The 17,887-nt window shown below is 40.7% G+C and overlaps 2 protein-coding genes across 4 annotated transcripts in view; both read left to right on the forward strand.

Annotated features, from left to right (window-relative positions):
* NELL1 (neural EGFL like 1) overlaps positions 1-17,887 on the forward strand; it is a gene marked incomplete at both ends in the record, with an annotated part of 934,260 nt that overhangs the window by 169,026 nt on the left and 747,347 nt on the right. The window lies entirely within an intron of this gene.
* On the forward strand, positions 15,544-17,271 carry LOC308268836 (alpha-(1,6)-fucosyltransferase-like; the record flags this gene model as incomplete). Its single annotated transcript, XM_080703940.1, has 1 exon — positions 15,544-17,271. One exon carries the CDS (start codon positions 15,544-15,546, stop codon positions 17,269-17,271), a length of 1,728 nt encoding a protein of 575 aa, XP_080560066.1.

Here is a 17,887-nt window from a genome sequence, read left to right on the forward strand (position 1 = left end):
TGGATATCCACCCCAGCATGCCATTAGTTCAGCACCATTCTTGTTAAGTGAGTGTTTAATAAAAGCCAGTATGACAATACTGTTGCTCTGTCAGATCATCCTGGTGATCCTTTTTGCATATCTGAGCAAAGCAGAAGTGAACAGGAGGACAAATAACACCAGGATCTGGCTAATCAGGAGTCATTTTTGTGCATGGTTGCTCCTGCTACCCAGGCATCTTCATAAGGCCCCAGGCCATGTTCAAACTGGCCAAACCACCACCTGCCTCCAGAGTCCCTTAGCCCTATGGGCAGGGGAGCTCTTGTTGGGCCTTCTGCTTTTCACTTGTCTCTCTGTCAAAGCTTCCCTCTCACAGGCCATTTTAACTAGCTCTCCATTCTACATAAGGTGCATGGCAGGCTCATCCAAACTAGTACCTGATTGCAGCTTTTATCCAGATTGTCCTTCCCATTTACTCTCACCTCCTGATGCCTCCAGCTCTTGCCTTCCTCATCCTTCAATCTCTGGTTCTTGATGCCTGCTCAGTTGGACAGCTTGTCTGGATTCCTTCTCTACTGAGTGTGCTCAGAGCTTGGTGTCTGCTCCTCCAGCTGCACTCTGCAGCATTCTCTTTTGGGGAGGCTCCAGGCTTTGCTTTGCTGAGCTCCCTCACCTGACTTCTTAACAAATCTTGATGTTTTGATTTTCTTACTGTACTTTAACTGCATGTTGGATCCTGGGCAGTTTAATGGGATATTGCTTCACCTCCCTGAGGTTAGAGACACACAGCAGTTGAATTTGACATTGCAGATGTGTTTAAAGCTTCACTCAAGAGCCTTAAAATGAATACAACCGTTACAGTATCTGCCAAGCTCTTAAAGGTGCAAATTATGCGACTGAGCCTTTCTCTAAAGCTCATTCTTGAAACACGTGAGAAAGATGACCCAGTATTTACCATTACTGGGAATAATCAAAATGTCAACTCCTTCAAAAAAGGAGTATGCTTAGGTAGTAGTTAAAAGTCATCCCTCAGGGAGGTGGCCTGGTGGGAAGGTGGGAAAAATCCTCAATGTCCACACTGGATGTCTTCCATTTGCCTGTCCAGAAACATTTTCTTCTTCCTTCTTCACTCTGCTCTGTGTCCTACAGGATGTGTAGATTCCTTTTCATTACAGAAGAACACATAGGTTGGAGGAAAGGAGGTGAAGGAATCTATTGCCTATAAACTTTGTAGAGTCACCTTTTATTGGCTATGTCCCTTGATGAAAGGCCATAAACCCTAATCAGATGGCCCTTTTTAGGTTTTCTGCCCTTTTTGCCCAGGAAGGTAAGAGCCCTTCCTATTCCTTTAACTTTTTACAAACTGCGGTGTACCACAACCATCCTTTGCCACTTACCCACTCCCTGCCCATTCATGTGTAAGTAATTCCTTTAATTTATTAGTTTTTTTAAATCAAATCTCAGCTGGGCGTGGTGGCGCACGCTTGTGAGGCAGAGACAGGAGGATCGCGCGGGTTCGAAGCCAGCCACGCACGCTGGCTTAGGAGACCCTGTTTCCAAAATAAAAAAAAAAGTAAAAATAGGTCTGGGAGTGTAGCCCGGAGGTAGAAGGGCTTCCAGGAACCCTAGTACCATTATATATATATATATATACACACGATCAAATCTCAATGTAATATTTTCCATCAGATTCATGATTAGAGACCATATTTTGAATTCACTGCTCCCTAGATTTGTGTCATTGGACATATTTCTTTTTTAAAAATTTTTTTTATTGGTGCATTATATTCATACATCCTATTGGGGTAAAAAACTTGTGTGTACATACATGTACACATCACCAATTTAACCCCTACCCAATTCCCACCCCATTCCCTCCCCATCTCTCCTTCCCTTTCATGTCTTAGTGGTTGACTTCGATATGTTTAAGTACATTGTGTGTTTTAGAGAATTTCCTTTTTCCCCCCTTCCATCCCCTCATTTAGGTTGTCTTGTTTGCTCCTCTATAGGTTTTCCTTTTTCATCTATTTCTTAACCCCTGCCCTTGAGTCTTGGGTTTTTTCATCAGTAAAATGGGTACAGCAAAAATCTAGCTTCTTTCTTCCAGACCAAAATGAATCAGAATGTGTGAATGCCACACAAACTTTTAATGGATGCAAGGAAGTTTCTATCTCTGTGACATGTTGAGAGCTTGAAGTGGGAAGGCATAAGCCTCTGAGACTGGAGCATGGGGCCACCAGGAGAGGGCTCTGCATCCTCACCTCTTCCCTCAGCACCTCTGACAGGAGGACCACCTTGGAGGATCACTTTTCAAGGCTGACAACCTCCTCTTCAACTCAGCTGAGGTATAGGTCCAGGAACAAAGGATAAATCTCCAACCACAGAAATATTGTTGAATGGTAAAATTAGCCTCTGTTAGGATGTATTCTATGATGAGATCTTTGGGAATTATGTTTATGAGGTCAGAAAAGGAGATGGTCAAAATGGTATCAAGGAAGATAAATGATAAGACTCGTCCTTGAGTTTTTGTTTTCCAACATTTAGAGAGTACAGGATTTGGGAAGAGTAAATTTTGTTATTTTTGTCTGTGGTAATACTACCAAAAGTGTTGTATAGATTTAATGCAATCCCTACCAAAATACCAATGTCTTTTTCAGAATTAGAAAATAACAGTCCTAATTTCTTGTGAAAAAAAAAGGGGAAAAAAAGGCAGAATAATCAAACAATTTTGAGTGATAAAAGCCATGCTGGAGACATTGAAATACCTGATTTCAAATTATACTACAAGGCTGTATTAGCAAGAATAGAATGGTATTGGCACAAAAGACATTTGGACAAATGGTATAAAATAGAAAACAGAAACAAATCCTCATGCTTATAGCCAGTTGATTTTTTACAAAGGGGCCAAAAACATGCATTGGAGAAAGAACAGCCTTTCGACAAATGGTGCTCATATAACTGGATATCCATTTGTAGAAGAATGAAATTAGATCCCTCTCACATGATATGAGAGTCAGCTCAAGGCAGATCAAAAGCCTAGAAATTAGGCCATAAATCTTTTAATTACTAGAAGAAGGCATAGGACCAACTTTCCCACATACAAGCACAGGTAGAGACTTCCTTAATAAGACCTTCAAAACTCAGGAGATAAAACTTAGAATCAATAAATGGTATGACATCCAATTGAAAGTATTCTGCGCAGCAAAGGAAACAATCAAGAGTTTGAAGAGAGAGCCCACAGAATGAGAGAAAATAATTGTTGCTAAAGAAAAACAGCAGTGATGTTTATGTTGAAAATTGCCTTGGAAGGTCTTGTGACCAAACTTAGGGAGGGCTGTGCTATGCCCCCCAGTAGATTGCTCTTTATCCTATATCACCTTTTGCCTCCAAAGGACTCATCACTGTGTGGAAATTCTCTGGATCACTTATTGTTTAGTTTCACGGTGCGTTTCATTCTCCTTCTTTCATAACCCTCAATTCCAGTAAAGAATGTTAGCTGCTTTGAACTCATGTTGTCTTAATGCTGAGTCCCCAGCACCTGGACAGATGCTTGGCACAAAGTGAACATTCAGTGTTTACTACATGGGTGAATGAATTAATAAGCAAAAGAAGGATTCTTTTACAGAGGTGGTTAGTTAGGAGAGTAATTCTTGGCCTTTAAGGAACCCTCGTATAATATTCTTTCTACAGTTTTGAAGAGATGAGCATAAACCCCCCAGTTCCAAAACTCAAATTACTCAAGGCCCTAGTGGAAGCAAAGGCACAGCTGGACTGTTACAGAATTTGAAAATTCATTTCAAGGGAAGTGAAGAGAAAGTAGAATGAACAGGTGTTTAAGAGAAAGGCTGTATGACTGTGGTGGTACAAACCTCTAATCCCTGTACAGGAAGCTCACAGGTTTGAAGTCAGCCTCAGCAACTTAGCGGGAGCCTTTTACAAAGCCATACTTTTGGTTTCTTTATATTTAGACTCTCCATTTTCAAAGGTTTTCTCTTGCCTAAGTTACTTGAGATACAGGCTTATATCTTATTTTTAAAGAAAGAGGACTGAGAGTGTATCCTAGTGAGAGAGTGCTTGGCTAAAATGTATTAAGTCCTGGGTTTGGTCTTCAGAATTGCAAAATACTACTGCTACTACAATCACTTCTACTACTCATCCTTACTTTATGGATTTAATTGAAGCAGTGCATAGAAAGCATATAGATTTTTGTCTGATACACAGTAAACACTCAAAAAAATGTTAGCTAATTACTATTACTGTTACCAGAATAGTAGAAAAAAGATAGTAGCAAAAGGAGGAAAGGTTTATGAAATAAAATTGAGTGAGTCCTGGCCAGTGGCTGAGCAGACTTGGGTTCCAGATGGGCTACTCAGCTATGTTTGACCTTTGGCAAGAGCTTTCCTTCTCTGGCATCACTTGCAAAATGAAGAATTTGAACTTGATGGTCTGTCTGTGCTCCGAAATTTTGACTAGTTTGCATCGAGTTGGACTTGTAGGCTGCATAGTGTTTGAATAAGAGAGGATGATGTGTAGGTGATGAGTCCTACTCCTCCCCCTCTTCCTCTTCTTCCTCCTAATTTTTGTGCTGGGGATTGGACCCTGGTGCTTTCTACTTCCAAGGTATGCCTCCAGCCTTTTTTCATTTCATTTTTATTTTGAAACAGGCTCTGGCTAAGTTGCTGAGGCTGGTCTTGAACTTGCCATCTTCTTGTCTCTGCTTCTCAAGTACTGGAATTGCAGGCATGCACCACCACAGCCAGATAGTTTTTCTTCTTATAAAACTTTTTCTTTATTACATCAGATTAAATTAATAGAAAAGAATAGCATTTCTCTTGTAACCTTTCTATTCCAGTGCCCACAGACTTTAGATAAAGAAAAGCTTCTCAAATACCCATTGTTTTCTCAGATGACTGATTTGGTTGGATGTTAGGGGTAGAAAGAGTCCCAAAGGGTTCAGAAGAGAGGGAAAAGGAAGGTAAATAATTATTCAATTTAAAAAATTTCTAAATTTTCAGTGAGACATTTGCTTTGCCCTCACCTATATGTACTTTAGAAAAATACAAAGAAGGAGGATAGAAGATAAGAGAGTAGGGAAGGAATGAATAATATTTATCAGGTATCTTCCTTGTGCCAGGGGTTCACATACAGAATCGCATTTAACCTTTGAACAACCCCATGAGATGTGGGAGCAGATGTTTTTAAAGCCTCTTCATTTCCATTTTGATTGTGAGGCAGTGGGATCATGCAGGGCTAACCCAATTAAGGTCCCAGAAGTAGGAGGAAGGTTAGGGGTGGATTGAAACCCAGGCCTGCATGACCACCAAGCCATCACACTCTCCTCTGTGAGGTAATTATTTCACATATCCCATTCTCTCCTCATAGCTGCAACATTTTCTCCCTTCTCCTCCCATTTCATTGATAAACTTGCTTTTTGCCTCACCCAGAAAGTAGAATAAATCAAAACCTACCTGGTCTTGTGCCATGTACTCTCTGCATCCATTTCTTGAATATTTTCCATGCCCCTATTTAGGGCCAACACTTCTCCTACAGGGACTCCCTTGTACAGGCCCTGCTTCAACTATTTTTCCTCCCTCTTGAATCCCATCAACAGGACCATCTCCAGCAGCATATATACATCCTACCATCTTCTCAGATGTAAATAAAAACCTTCCTCCAGTTCTACCCCTCTCTCCATCTAAAACCTCCATTTTTCTGTTTCTCTTCATAGCAAAAATCCTGAGAAGAGCTGGCAAACATTCTATATACACTTCTTTCTCTCCAGTTTTCCACTTGAATACATCCGAATCCTGTTTTGATCTCTATATTCATACTAAAGCACTTTCTCCTTTGCTCACCAAAGACGTCCATATTGTGAATTCCTAGAGTTAATTCTTCCTTCTTATTGGCCCTACCAGCTGCATTTGGCTTATCTGATCACTTCCTTCTTCACTACCTGTATAACTACCAGCCTGGTCCAAATCATCACCACCTGTTGTCTGTATTATTAGCAACAGCATGCAATAGGGTACCTTAATTTCATGTTGATGCACCCCTCTTCTCAGTATGTTCTTAACCTACCAACTCACATAATCCATTTGAAATAATGTCAGCCCTCTATTCATTACACCTTTCCCCTGAAAATCTTCCAGTCTTCCTAAAGTAAATGATTGAACCATGCAATGGCTTATGTCTAAGGTGGCCTAACCCCTTGCTGCTTGCCTTACCTCCTCCCCTACCACTTTTTTCCTGCTTACTCTGTTCCAGGCACATATAGTTCTTTGAACCCTCATGTCTTTTGACATTCTCCTTGTCCTCCTGCTTTGAGTTCTTTGCATTTTCTGTTTGCTCTGTCTGTAATATTTTTCTCTTTTATATTCTCATGACTCCTTTATTTTCTTGAAATCTCAGTTTCAGTGCCTTTTTGGAACTCTTTCACTATGTTGTTCTCCATCCCCCATACTTTGTTTTATTCTGTTGCTTGCATCTTTCAATTTCTGCATGCATTTATTTATTTATTTGGTATTGTATCTTGCCCTGTTTCTACCTTCTTCTAAGAGAGCAAGGATTCTTTGGAATTTAGTACTATGCCTAAGTCATTGTAGACAATAAATATCTGTTGGAGGAAAGAATGAGTGAGTATCCTAGAGTGTTTCCTTTGTATTTTTTTTATTGGTGCAATGTATTCATATATCATAATGGTATAAAGAAAATACTTTTGTAGACATACATGCACACATCACCCAGTTAGCCCCTACCCGATCCCCACCCCATTCCCTCCCTGTCCCTCCTTCTCATGCTTGGCTTAGTGGTTGACATCTAGTTTTATAGCAATTTATCCAATATTAAAGATGATAATCTCACAAAACAGTTTCATTTGTCTGATACCAAGCTTTTGATGACTAAAAGATAACAGTTCAATATTTCTTTTTGCTTTCTTTCTTACCAGAGAATATATTTTTTTTCTTTTATTTTTTTTAGGTGAAACTATCATACATTTATTTATTTATTTTTCAGAAAAAATCTATCCTGATATGGAATATGGACTCTAGATACCCAAAACAATCTCGAAGAAGAACAAAGCTAGAAGATGTATATTTTCTGATTTCAAACCATATAAAGCTACAATAATTGAAAGAGTGTAGTACTGTTCTAAAGGCAGATATATAAACCATTGGAGTTAAATAAAAGCTTAGGGATAAATTCTTCCATATATTGTCAAGTTCTTTTTGACAAGGTTTCCACGAACATTTGGTGGTGGAAATAATAATCTTTTAACTAAATATTGTTGAAAAATAATAATTACATGAAAAAAAATTGGACCCTTACCTAACACATATACAAATATTAACTCAAAATAGATAAAAGACCTAAATATAAATCTTAAGACTATAAACTTTTAGGAGAAAATTTGGGTCATAAAACCTCACAACATTGAAATTGGCAGTGATTTCTTGGATATGATTACAATGGCACAGGCAACAGAAGAGTATACAAACTCCCTAAAAAATAAAAAAATATTGTATATCCAAAGACAATGTAAACAGAGTTAAAAGATACTGATAGAATGGGATAAAATATTTCCAAAAGCTATATCAGAAGGTATATTAATATTCCAACTAGAAATCCTAAAAATTAGCAACAATCAAAGCAAACAATACAAAGTAGAGATAGGTAAAAGACTAACATAAGTAATGAATCTCCACAGATAACCAATCTTAGTTGTTGGATGGAAAATCTTATTTCTCTGGTTCTGGTGTGTGTTACCTATTTCTTCTTTGTAGTTAATCTCTTTGAGTATTTTCTCTAGCGCTAGTTTGAAGACATAAATTCCTTCAGATTCTGTTTATCGTGGAAGCTTCTTATTTCCCCATCTAATTTGATAGAAAGTTTTGCTGGGTAGGAAATTTTTGGCTGGAAGTTGTTTTCTTTCAGAGTTTGGAATATGTTACTCCAAGCCCTTCTGGCTCTCATGACTTGGTTTGGGAAGTCTGGAGTGATTCTAATTGGTTTGCCTCTGAATGTCACTTGGCCCTTTGTTTTTGTTGCCTTTAAGATTCTCTGCTTGGCTTCCACATTGGTCATTTTGACAATTATCTGGTGTGGGGATCCTCTTCTTTGATCCTCTCTAACGGGGGTTCTATAAGTTTCCTGGACCTGTGTATCAACCTCTTGCTCTATGGTTGGAAAATTTTCTATTATTTCCTTGAAAAGATTGTTAATCCCTTTGGTTTCACCTTCTTTTCTCTCCTCTATTCCAATTATTCTTAGGTTAGCTCTCTTAAAATGGGCCCATATTTCTTCAATGTCAGATTCCTGCTGTCAGATATTTTTTCCTAGATTAGAAACTATGCGTTTATTTTTTGAATGATCATCTTCTAGGAGCGAGATTCTATTCTCCATGTTGTCTAATCGGTTGTTTGTACTTTTTTTTTTTTTTGGTGGTACTGGGGTTCCTGGAAGCCCTTCTACCTCCGAGATACACTCCTAGACGTATTTTTACATTTTTATTTTGAAACAGGGTCTCCTAAGCCAGTGCGCGTGGCTGGCTTCGAACCTGCGCGATCCTCCTGTTTCTGCCTCCCAAGCGCGGGGATTACAAGTGTGCGCCACCACGCCCGGCCAAGTTGTTGTTTGTACTTTGAATTGAGGCCTTTACTTCATTAATTGCATCCTTTATCTCTCTTTGGCTCTCTCTGAATTATTTTCGAAACACCTCTATTATTTCTACAGTTATTTTCCTGATTTGATCTTCTATAAATCTCTGAATTTCTGTTTTATCAGTTTCTGATGTTGTGGGGTTGTGGGCATTCATTGCTCCATTGTTATTCCTCTTTCCCATGATTTCGGAAGTTTGTGCCTTCTCTGGGTTCCTCCCTAGGTCACTACGACTTCACTTAAGGTGCTGTGGATCTCGAGTCAGTGGTATCTCAGTCCCCACTACTCCTTTACTGGGTTGTATCGCGAGTCTCAGACCCAGGGAGTCAATCGAGGCTGCTTTAGACCATGGGGGGTGCCAGGTTGGGCATTTTCCTATGGTGTAATATCTCTGCCACCACCACTCCCCCACTGGGTCAAGTCCCTGGGAGTACAGTACTGGGATTTCTCTTCTAGGGGCCGCAATTTCACTCACTGTTGAGTGCGCAGATGGAGCTGTTGTGGACTCGGTGAATTCACTGCTGCTGCCGTCAGTAGCAATGTGGCGCCGCTGCTACGCCCTCGGCCGTGAGGCTGGCGTATTTCTTTTCTGTTTTTGAACTCCACTCTGAGTCCGTGCAGGATGCGCTGAGTCCAGCCCCTGGGAGCTTTAGCTGCTCCCTGCGCCAAGAAATTTGCCGAATCCTGCCCGGCTGTTCCGCAGCGGCTCACCTCGGCTCGCTGTCCACCACTTCTCTCTGGAGCTTGGTGGGCTGTTGAGTGAGTTGGTCTGGTGCCTTCCGGTGAACTCGCCGCTGCCGCCAGCAGTAAGGCGCTGCTGCCGTGTTCTCGGGCGTGAGGCCGGCGTATCTCCTCTCTGGTTTCTGAGCTCTGTTATGAGTTCCCTTCCTCTCTGGAGCCTGGTGCTGCTAGGCAAAATGGCGCCCGCTGCTTCACGCCGTGGCTCCGGCTGCAGCACTGTGGTCTGGTTTCTGGTGTTTCGTTTTTCCAGCCCTCTTTTTCTCTGTCCCTTAAAATTACATTTTTTGTTTCTCTGCTGATGGTGTTTTCTGGCTATGAAAGGCGCTGATTTTGTGGTAATAGAGATTGGTTGTTAGCGGGGCTCGTAAGCCCCGTTTTGCTCCGTTGCCATCTTCCTTTCCTTTTTATTTTATATTACTAGTTATTGAGCACTTTGAATTTTATGTGCTATTGGTACAAAACAAAACCAGACCAAATTAGAAAAAATTAAAATACTTGGGAGGTGGAGACAGAAGAATCACAGGTTAGAAGCAAGCCTCAGAAACTTAGTGAGGTTTTCAGCAACTTAGTGAGACTCTATTTCCAATAAAGAAATAAGCAAACAAACAAATAAAAATGGAGCTATAGTTCAGAGGTAGAATGCTCCTGGATTTAATCCTCAGCAACACACAACAACAACAACAACAACAACAACAACAACACACACACACACACACACACACACACACAAAGATAAAAACAATGATGGCCTTGATTTTCTGAGAGCTACCAAATGGCTAATTAGTAGAGTCTCTTGTGAAGACAGGCTTGTAGAATCAAAAGGATATGGGGGAAGATGTTTTACAGTTGGCACAGGACAAGGATAGTGGCTTCCCTGGTTGTAATGCTGCTGGGCAGCTTCCTTAGCTGGACCTTGCCAATAATGTGGATTTTGTCAGGTGAGCAGGTGGAATGTCATGGAGGGTGTAGTGGAATCATTACACGTTACCACTCCTTGAGCCGTTCTGAAGAGTCAGGCCTCATTATTTACAAACATTATTTTAATATCACATAAAATCTAGGAGGCATCTCTCGCCTCCTCATTTTACAGAGAGGTTCAATGACTGTCGAACTCTCCAGCTCACAAGAGTTACAACTGGATGTGGTTGCACTACAATCTCACCGATGGGAGGAAAAGGTGAGATGCAGTACAGTAGCTCTAGTTTTTCTACAGATCTATATTCTAACACACAGAAACATGTCCAGTATATTTAGATGAGGATTTAAATATTTTGTAAGTCTTTCAAAGGGGCATTTGTCAACCCTGCTTTTTCTTGTTTATTGAGCCTTCATAATGCTACAGGGAATATAGAAGTACTATACATGGTATCCTATAACAAGCTTGTGGGATTATTTGGCATATAAATCAATGAAATGACTAGAAGATTGTCATACAGAATACTGTTTGATGCAATGCTTAATTAGGCATTAAGTATATGTTAAGTGCTACTACAATTGAGTAGACAGGAAAATAAGTATCATTCTTTCATTCAGCATTCCTTGAGTGTTTTTTATGCATGAGGTCCTGTACCAGTCTCTGTCGATAAAGAGATGAGACGATGATGATGATGATCGCATGATTTTACTTTAATGAAACATCTATAGCATGCAAATTTATTGGGACAAAAAGTAGACTAGAGGTTATGTGAGGCCGGGTGGGGAGGAGGATAGAGACTTATTGCTTTATAGTTACAGAGTTTTTATTTGAGATGATGAAGAATTGTAGAAGTAGATTTGGTGATGATTGCAAACCATTGAGAATACAATTATTGCAACCGAATTATACAATTAAAATAATAAATGAGCTGGGCATGGTGATATCATACATCTGTAGTCCCAGTACTGGGGAGGCTAAGACAGGAGGACTGTAGATTCAAGGCAGTCTCAGCAACCTCTTGAGGCCCTCAGCAACATAGTGAGACTCTATTTCAAAATAAAAACTAAAATAAGGTTGGGGGTATAATTCAAAGGCAGAATATCTCTGAGTTCAATCCCCAGTGCCACATATATACATTAAATGGATAAATGGCATATTTTTGTTATATATTTTTATCTCAATTAATGTAACAAAATTTGTTGAAATATATACATTAAACATGTCCCTTGTATAATGTGTATTATATCTCAATAAAACTTAAGATCATCATGCGGGACTGGGGGTGTAGCTGAGTGGTAGGAGTATTTGCACAGCATATGCAAGGCTCTGGATTTCAACACAGCACACACCCAAAAATGAACAAAAATAACCCTTCTAAAAGAAGGAAAATTATCATATAAGAAAATTAAAGATATATTGAGCAGTTCTGCCATTAATCTGGAAAAACTGACCTGTAAAGTCAAATTTGAGGTATATCCTAGTAAAATAGGAGACAGAGCCAGGCGTGGTGGCACATGCTTGGCTGAGCCAGGAGAATCATGGTTCATGGATAGCCTCAGCTACTTGGTGAGGACCTCTGCAACTTAGTAAGACCCTGTTTAAAAAAAAAGAATAAAAAATAGGGCTTAAAGAGATGATTGGAGGTAGAATGCCCCTGGGTTCCATCCCCAGTATCGCAAAATAAATAAACAAATAAATGAAAAAAACTTTGTTAATTCAAGGCAAAAAGAAGATATCACTTAAAAAGGAAAGAAATTCAGATTGACATCAGACATTTTGACAGCAGCATAAAAAATAAGACATATGTAGCATTTTCATTAAAACTTGGGGAAAAAAATTGATGAGAAAGGCTTCCCAGTTGACAGCTATGTTGAGTCTTGGTGTATTGTATAGCCTGTGAAATGCTAAAATGGTGTGCCAAACCAAGAGACCAGATTGTGCAAAAAATGGAAGCAAGTTAATGCACGAAACTTCCAGGAACTGCAAATAATTCAATATGGCTGGGGTCTCCGTAGAGTGGAGTAGAGATTCATAAGGTCTTAGATTTTATCGAGTAGTTCATTTATTCATTCATTTACTTAATAGTTTTTTGAGTATTCATTTTAAGAGCCTAATAATGCTTAGTCAGTTTATGTATAAGAGCAAGAATGAGAGCATGAATGAGAGATGAGAGATTCATGAAATCTATAAAGAGATGAGAAGAGGTTAAAGCGCCTAGACGACTATGCATACAAATTTTTATTTACAATAGAAATGTAACATGGCATTTACTTGAGTAATTTTTCACTTGTCCCAAACGTCTTCTTTCAAATGAAAATTTGCATTTTAACCTTTTCATTAACCTAGCATGCCAAATGCTGATGGAGAATTAATTTTTTCTTTTTAATTAACATATAAGTGTCCATATTTATGAGTGTGACATTTCAATATATATAAATATATAATGGTCACTGATCAAATCAAGGTAATTAGCATTTCTATCTCCTTATCTTTTCTTTATGTTTGGAATTTTTGAGCTCCTTTATATTCTAGTTTTTTATAAAACACATAATGGGTTATTATGAACTAGGATCTCCTAACTGTGCTGTAGAGTTCTAGAACTTAATCATCCTGTTTTAATACCCATTCTTCAACTTTCCTCTGTCCCTGCACTGACTCTCCTTACTAGCCTTTAGTAATTACTATTCTATTCACATGTACTTCAAGATCAAATTATTTTAGCTTCAACATATAAGAGAGGATATGCAGTGTTTGTCTTCCTGTATTTGGCTTTTTTTTACTTAACATAATGTCCCCTGTTTCATTCCTTTTGGCTGGTGGACAATTTATCTGTGAGGCCAAGGGAACCAAGCCAGTTCATCCATTGGATAATGACTGAGCAGTCTCAGGAAGATGGCTGTGTACAGGAGCTGATCAGACTGATGCAGTTTGAATGCACAAGTGCAAAAAATAAATGAAAGCCATTATTCTTGTGCATATATTCTATTGTGCATATATTCTTGTGCGAATTGGTTTGGGTACTGGGAATGTAAAGGTAAATAAGAACTATGTCTGCTTTCAAATGGTCCATAACTTCATAAATCACTGTGTTTGAGTAAGATAGACACAGGTGTGGTGAGATGATCAGAGCTTTTATCTTCCTATGTTCTGGTAAGCAAGCATCCCACATCCTATTGCTGTGCTTTATTTCAGGGCTGAATCATTTGACTTTCGGTATATCTTTCTACATACTTTTGTGTTAGTTAAGACACTTTGATTGTAAGTAACAGAAACCAAATTGAATAACTGGAGCAAAAAAGAAGATTATTAAAGATGTCCTTAGTGCCGGGCGCCACGGCGTGGTGGCGCACGCTTGTAATCCCCGCGCTTGGGAGGCAGAGACAGGAGGATCGCGCAGGTTCGAAGCCAGCTGCGCGCACTGGCTTAAGAGACCCTGTTTCCAAATAAAAATGTAAAAAATAGGTCTGGGAGTGTAGCCCAGAGGTAGCAGGGCTTCCAGGAACCCCAGTATCACCACACACACACAAAAAAAGATGTCCTTAATCATAGGATTAGATGAGACATGTCTGAAAACTGTCTTTAATTTATACTCTATAACCTGAATACAAAGAGGGTCACTGAAATGGGATAATTAAAGTGATAAGGAGGAGATTTCAGTCATCTCAGAGATTACAAGATTATTCCATGGAATAAACATAAGGAAGACTATTTAGCTGGGTCACTGGAATGATGCTGAAAACCAACAGATGTTCAGGTGGTTCAGTACCACTTATGTCACTCACGTATATTTTTTTGGTGGTACTAGGGATTGAACCCAGGGAAATTCTACTTCTGAGCCATACCCCCAGCCCTACTTTTTATTCTTTGTTATGAAACAGGGTCTCACTAAGTTGCAGAGGACCTCACTAAGTAGCTGAGGCTGTCCACGAACACAGATCCTCATGTCTCAGCTTCCCAAATACTGAGATTACAAGTTTGCGCCACCAGGACTGGAGGCTATCACTCATATTTTCTGAGAAGTTGCTTTGCATTATCTCAGGGTCCTCAATATAAGTAGGTAAGAAGAATAGGCACCATTTTCTTTATCTAAAAAGTGAAGAAATAGTCCCAGAAAAATAATGTGTCCAAAATCACATTCCACGTGGATTTGGCAAACACAGACTCTGACTCTCGAATCTATTCTTTTCCAATTTGCCTTCCTCAAACCTTCTCCTCTTACTAAACATGCATATTTTCCTTTTTGTAATTTCCTTACCTTCTTAATTTTTCTTTTATTATTCAGTTTGGTCTTTGGAATTAAAGGAGTCACTTTTGTGTGTCCTTAATCATAGGATTAGATGAGACATGTCTGAAAACTGTCTTTATACTCTATAACCTGAATACGAAGGGGGGTCACTGAAATGGGATAATTAAAGTGATAAGGAGGAGATCTCAGTCATCTCAGAGATTTTCTTATTATCATCTCTGAAATGCCTTATAAGAAATGGGCCATTATAGTTTAAGAGATGAGACGGAGTTTGAAAAGGGGTTGAGGCTCGGGCGCGTGCGCGCGCTGGCTGCGGCCGACCCGCGCGGCCGGTTCCCTCGGCTGCAGGCCCCCGCCGCCCGCGCCCGCCCTCCCGCCGCGGAATGGGGCCGCGGCTGCCCCGGGTCGCGCGCCCCGGCCCGGCTCGCGCTCGGCCTCGCGCTGTCAGCCGTTGCCCGGCCCGCGCCGCCCCGCGCTCCCCCGCTCGCCCGCGCTCAGCCGCTGGCGCCCAGGGCTCCGCTAAGCCGCGGCCGCGGTTCCTGTTTCCGCTCCGTCCTCTGCCCTCGGCCCGGAGCAGCATCCTCCGCCAGGCCGCATTCGCGCTCCCGGCGCCCGGCAGCTGCGGCCGAGGGCTCGGCGGCGTGGCGCCCGGAGCCGCCGATCCCCCCTCCGCCTGGCCTCGCCTCGCTAATAATTTTTAGTGACCCAGATTCAAGCAATAATACCTTCCTTTGGAAATATCACATGGTTTCATCAGTGGCTTCTCTTCTAGAGGAAGGCAGCAGCATGTAGAGTTCATGAAGCACCAGTGAAGCTTCTACTCATATCACCAGGAGGATCTCTTTGAAAGATTCATCACAGCACTACTGGAGAGACTAATTTGCCTGAAACATCATGTGTTGAAACAAAGGAAGTCTTTTCACCTGTGCACTAACTAGAAACAGTTAAAACAGTTTTCAATTCTTTGAGCTCCAGGAAGCCAGGGGAGTGAGTTGAAAACCTGAAAATGCGGCCATGGACTGGTTCCTGGCGTTGGATTATGCTCATTCTTTTTGCTTGGGGGACATTGCTATTTTATATAGGTGGTCACTTGGTTCGAGATAATGACCACCCTGATCACTCTAGCCGAGAACTGTCCAAGATTCTGGCAAAGCTTGAACGCTTAAAACAGCAGAATGAAGACCTGAGGCGAATGGCTGAAACTCTCCGGATACCAGAAGGCCCCACTGATCAGGGGCCAGCTACAGGAAGGGTACATATTTTAGAAGAGCAGCTTGTTAAGGCCAAAGAACAGATTGAAAATTACAAGAAACAAACCAGAAATGGTCTGGGAAAGGATCATGAAATTCTAAGGAGGAGGATTGAAAATGGAGCTAAGGAGCTCTGGTTTTTTCTACAGAGTGAATTGAAGAAATTAAAGACTTTAGAAGGAGATGAACTCCAAAGACATACAGATGAATTTCTTTCAGATTTGGGACATCATGAAAGGTCTATAATGACAGATCTGTACTACCTCAGTCAAACTGATGGAGCAGGTGATTGGCGGGAGAAAGAGGCCAAAGATTTGACTGAACTAGTCCAGCGAAGAATAACATATCTCCAGAATCCTAAGGACTGCCACAAAGCCAAGAAGCTGGTATGTAACATCAACAAAGACTGTGGCTATGGCTGTCAACTCCATCACGTGGTCTACTGCTTCATGATTGCATATGGTACTCAGCGAACACTCATCCTGGAATCTCAGAATTGGCGCTATGCTACTGATGGTTGGGAGACTGTGTTTAGACCTGTAAGTGAGACATGCACAGACAAATCTGGCATCTCCACTGGGCACTGGTCAGGTGAAGTGGAAGACAAAATGGTTCAAGTGGTCGAACTCCCCATTGTAGACAGTCTTCATCCCCGTCCTCCTTATTTGCCATTGGCTGTCCCAGAAGACCTCGCAGATCGACTCCTACGAGTCCTTGGTGATCCTGCAGTGTGGTGGGTATCTCAATTTGTCAAATACCTGATCCGCCCACAGCCTTGGCTGGAAAAGGAAATAGAAGAGGCCACCAAAAAGCTTGGCTTTAAACATCCAATAATTGGAGTCCATGTCAGACGCACAGACAAAGTGGGAACTGAAGCAGCCTTCCATCCTATTGAGGAATACATGGAGCACGTTGAAGAACATTTTAAACTTCTCGCATGCAGAATGCAAGTGGATAAAAAAAGAGTATATTTGGCCACTGATGATCCTTCTTTATTAAACGAAGCAAAAACAAAGTACCCCAGTTATGAATTTATTAGTGATAAGTCTATATCTTGGTCAGCTGGACTGCCTAGTCGGTACTCAGAAAATTCTCTTCGAGGTGTGATCCTGGATATACATTTTCTCTCCCAGGCTGACTTCCTAGTGTGTACTTTCTCATCCCAGGTCTGTCGAGTTGCTTATGAAATCATGCAAACACTGCATCCTGATGCCTCTGCAAACTTCCATTCTTTAGATGACATCTACTACTTTGGGGGCCAAAATGCCCACAACCAGATTGCCATTTATCCTCACCAGCCTCGAACTAAAGAAGAAATCCCTATGGAACCTGGAGATATCATTGGTGTGGCTGGAAATCACTGGAATGGCTATTCTAAAGGTGTCAACAGAAAACTGGGAAGAACAGGCCTATATCCTTCCTACAAAGTCCGAGAGAAGATAGAAACTGTCAAGTACCCAACATATCCTGAAGCTGAGAAATAAAACTCAGGTGTAAGAGATGGACACTCAAGCTCAGTTTGAACCATTTCAGCCAGCCAGTAGATGAAGAAGGCTCTAACCTGACAACATGGTTAAATGGTAGACATCCTTGGCACCTGGCACCAAGAGCAACTAGGAACTGACAAATGTTTCATTGGTGGAGTTCCTCTTTAACAAGGGCTATAGTGCCCTCAAACCCATGCACAGTACAATAGTATTCACATATAACATGCAAACAGATTATTTTCTACGTTGCCCCTTCTTTAAATATTATGTCCCCATGAAACAAACACTGCCACGTTGTATAATTTAAGTGACACAGACATTGAGACTTCAACATGGTGCCTATATCTGAGAGACCTATGTGACTTATCAAGAAGACTTGAACAGCTCCCTACTGTGAGGAAGTTGATTCTTAGCCAGTGGTGGTCTTGTGACCACTGAATTCACTTCAACAGATTCAGAATAGATGTTTTTTTTTTCCCCTTTATAAGGTTGTCTGGATTTTTTTTAAGTAATTGCATCAGTTCATCCACCTCATCATTAATAAGTGAAGGATACTTCAGAAAATAAAATATTCACTCTCCATTAGGACTTTTGTAAAACAATGCCATGAACA

This window comes from Muscardinus avellanarius (assembly GCF_963383645.1).
Source record: "Muscardinus avellanarius genome assembly, chromosome: 1".
Lineage (NCBI taxonomy): Eukaryota > Metazoa > Chordata > Mammalia > Rodentia > Gliridae > Muscardinus > Muscardinus avellanarius.